Below are 1,586 nucleotides of genomic sequence, written 5' to 3'. Positions count from 1 at the left end.
TACCTGCTGGTGGTGGGGCGCAGGCCCTGGGGGAGCTGGGAAGATCTCCCTGTGGGCCCAACATTTAATAACTGCCATTTCTCTCTCCCTAGCAATGGTGGACGTGATCTTTGCTGACGTGGCCCAGCCTGACCAGACCCGGATCGTGGCCCTGAATGCCCACACCTTCCTGCGTAACGGAGGACACTTTGTGATTTCTATTAAGGTGAGAGTCTTGTGGGAGCCTAAGATGGGTGGGAGAGTCCCAAGGAGTCTTTCATCTGTGTCTTGACAAGCAGCCAGTCAAAACAAAGAGGCCTCCATCCCCCGTAATCCAGTCAGTCCATTCCCAGCCACTATTCCTACCCTAGCCTCCTACCCCCTGGCCTCCCGCTCCCAACCAAATAACACGATAGAAAAAATGTCTGTGAAGCTAAAAGCTTTGTATTTTAAGAGGTAATAGAATACAGTGGTCAAGGGCGTGGTTGCTGAGTCTGACCACCTGAGTTTGAATCCCAGCATGCTGTGTGACTTTGAGCAAGTCACGTAGCCTCTGTGCGCCTCTGTTTCTTCATTTGTAGAATAGAGATATTAGTTCTGTCTTTTTAAGGGTTGATGTAAGGATTAAATGTATCAGTATATTGAAAGTGTATAGAACAGAGCCTGGTATAGAATAAACACTAGGTAAATTTAAATGCTAGGTGCATTTTTAAAAACTTGTTATTTTGTAATACAGACAACTCTTCTATGTACCCTTTACCTAGATTTACCATCTGTTAGCCTTTTCCTACATTTATGTTATTATTCTCAGCTGTATTATTACTCGTATTTCTCAAAGGAAGAAGAAAAAAGCCTGTATAAAATTTAAAACTGACTTTTATGATAAACTTGGTTTTGTTTAAAGCCTTCTGGTCCAAATTCTGGAGCCCTGGTGGTGCAGTGGTTAAGAACTTAGCTGCTAACCAAAAGGTCAGCAGTTTGAATCCACCAGCTGCTCCTTGGAAACCCTATGGGGCAGTTCTGCTCTGTCCTGTCGGGTCGCTATGAGTCAGAATCGACTCAATGGCAATGGGTTTTTGGTCCAAATTCAAACAAACTAAATTAATTATGTAGCGAAAAATTTCCCCACATTTTCAAAACCTTTCCGTACACCAAAAAAATCCAAAGCAGTTGCCACTGATTCCGACTCATGGTCACCCCACGTGTTTTAGAGTAGAACCCCACGCACTCCATGGGGTTCTCAACGGCCGTGCTCTTTTGCTGCAGGAGAGTCAAAAATGATCCTGGGTTTTCTTTTCTGTTTTGTTTTTGGCCTGAGTTTCACTGCATTTCCATTGGAAACAAATCCCTCTGGTTGACAGAGCACAGAAAGGGGAAAACAGCCCCCGTCTCTCCGCAGACTTCATACCCTCTCCTCCCGCAGGCCAACTGCATCGACTCCACAGCCTCCGCCGAGGCCGTGTTCGCTTCTGAAGTGAAGAAGATGCAGCAGGAGAACATGAAGCCCCAGGAGCAGCTGACCCTCGAGCCGTACGAGAGAGACCACGCTGTGGTCGTGGGTGTGTACAGGTGAGCAGGGCCCCGTCCCCCCGGGCCCGAGCCCTGTC

General features: G+C 47.2%; 1 protein-coding gene across 1 annotated transcript in view; it reads left to right on the top strand.

Moving 5' to 3' along the window:
* The window catches only part of FBL (fibrillarin), a 9,883-nt gene extending 8,331 nt beyond the window's left edge, over window positions 1-1,552 (top strand). Inside the window, exons 5-6 of the mRNA XM_023742319.1 lie at window positions 93-205; window positions 1,403-1,552. Of these exons, the coding sequence (XP_023598087.1) occupies window positions 93-205; window positions 1,403-1,552 (263 nt within the window). The remainder of the gene's footprint in view (window positions 1-92; window positions 206-1,402) is intronic.
* Window positions 1,553-1,586: the final 34 nt, after the last annotated feature.

The sequence above is a fragment of the Trichechus manatus genome, unplaced genomic scaffold (assembly GCF_000243295.1).
Source record: "Trichechus manatus latirostris isolate Lorelei unplaced genomic scaffold, TriManLat1.0 scaffold00207, whole genome shotgun sequence".
Taxonomy (NCBI): domain Eukaryota; kingdom Metazoa; phylum Chordata; class Mammalia; order Sirenia; family Trichechidae; genus Trichechus; species Trichechus manatus.
This window is presented reverse-complemented; position numbering and strand designations above follow the sequence as displayed.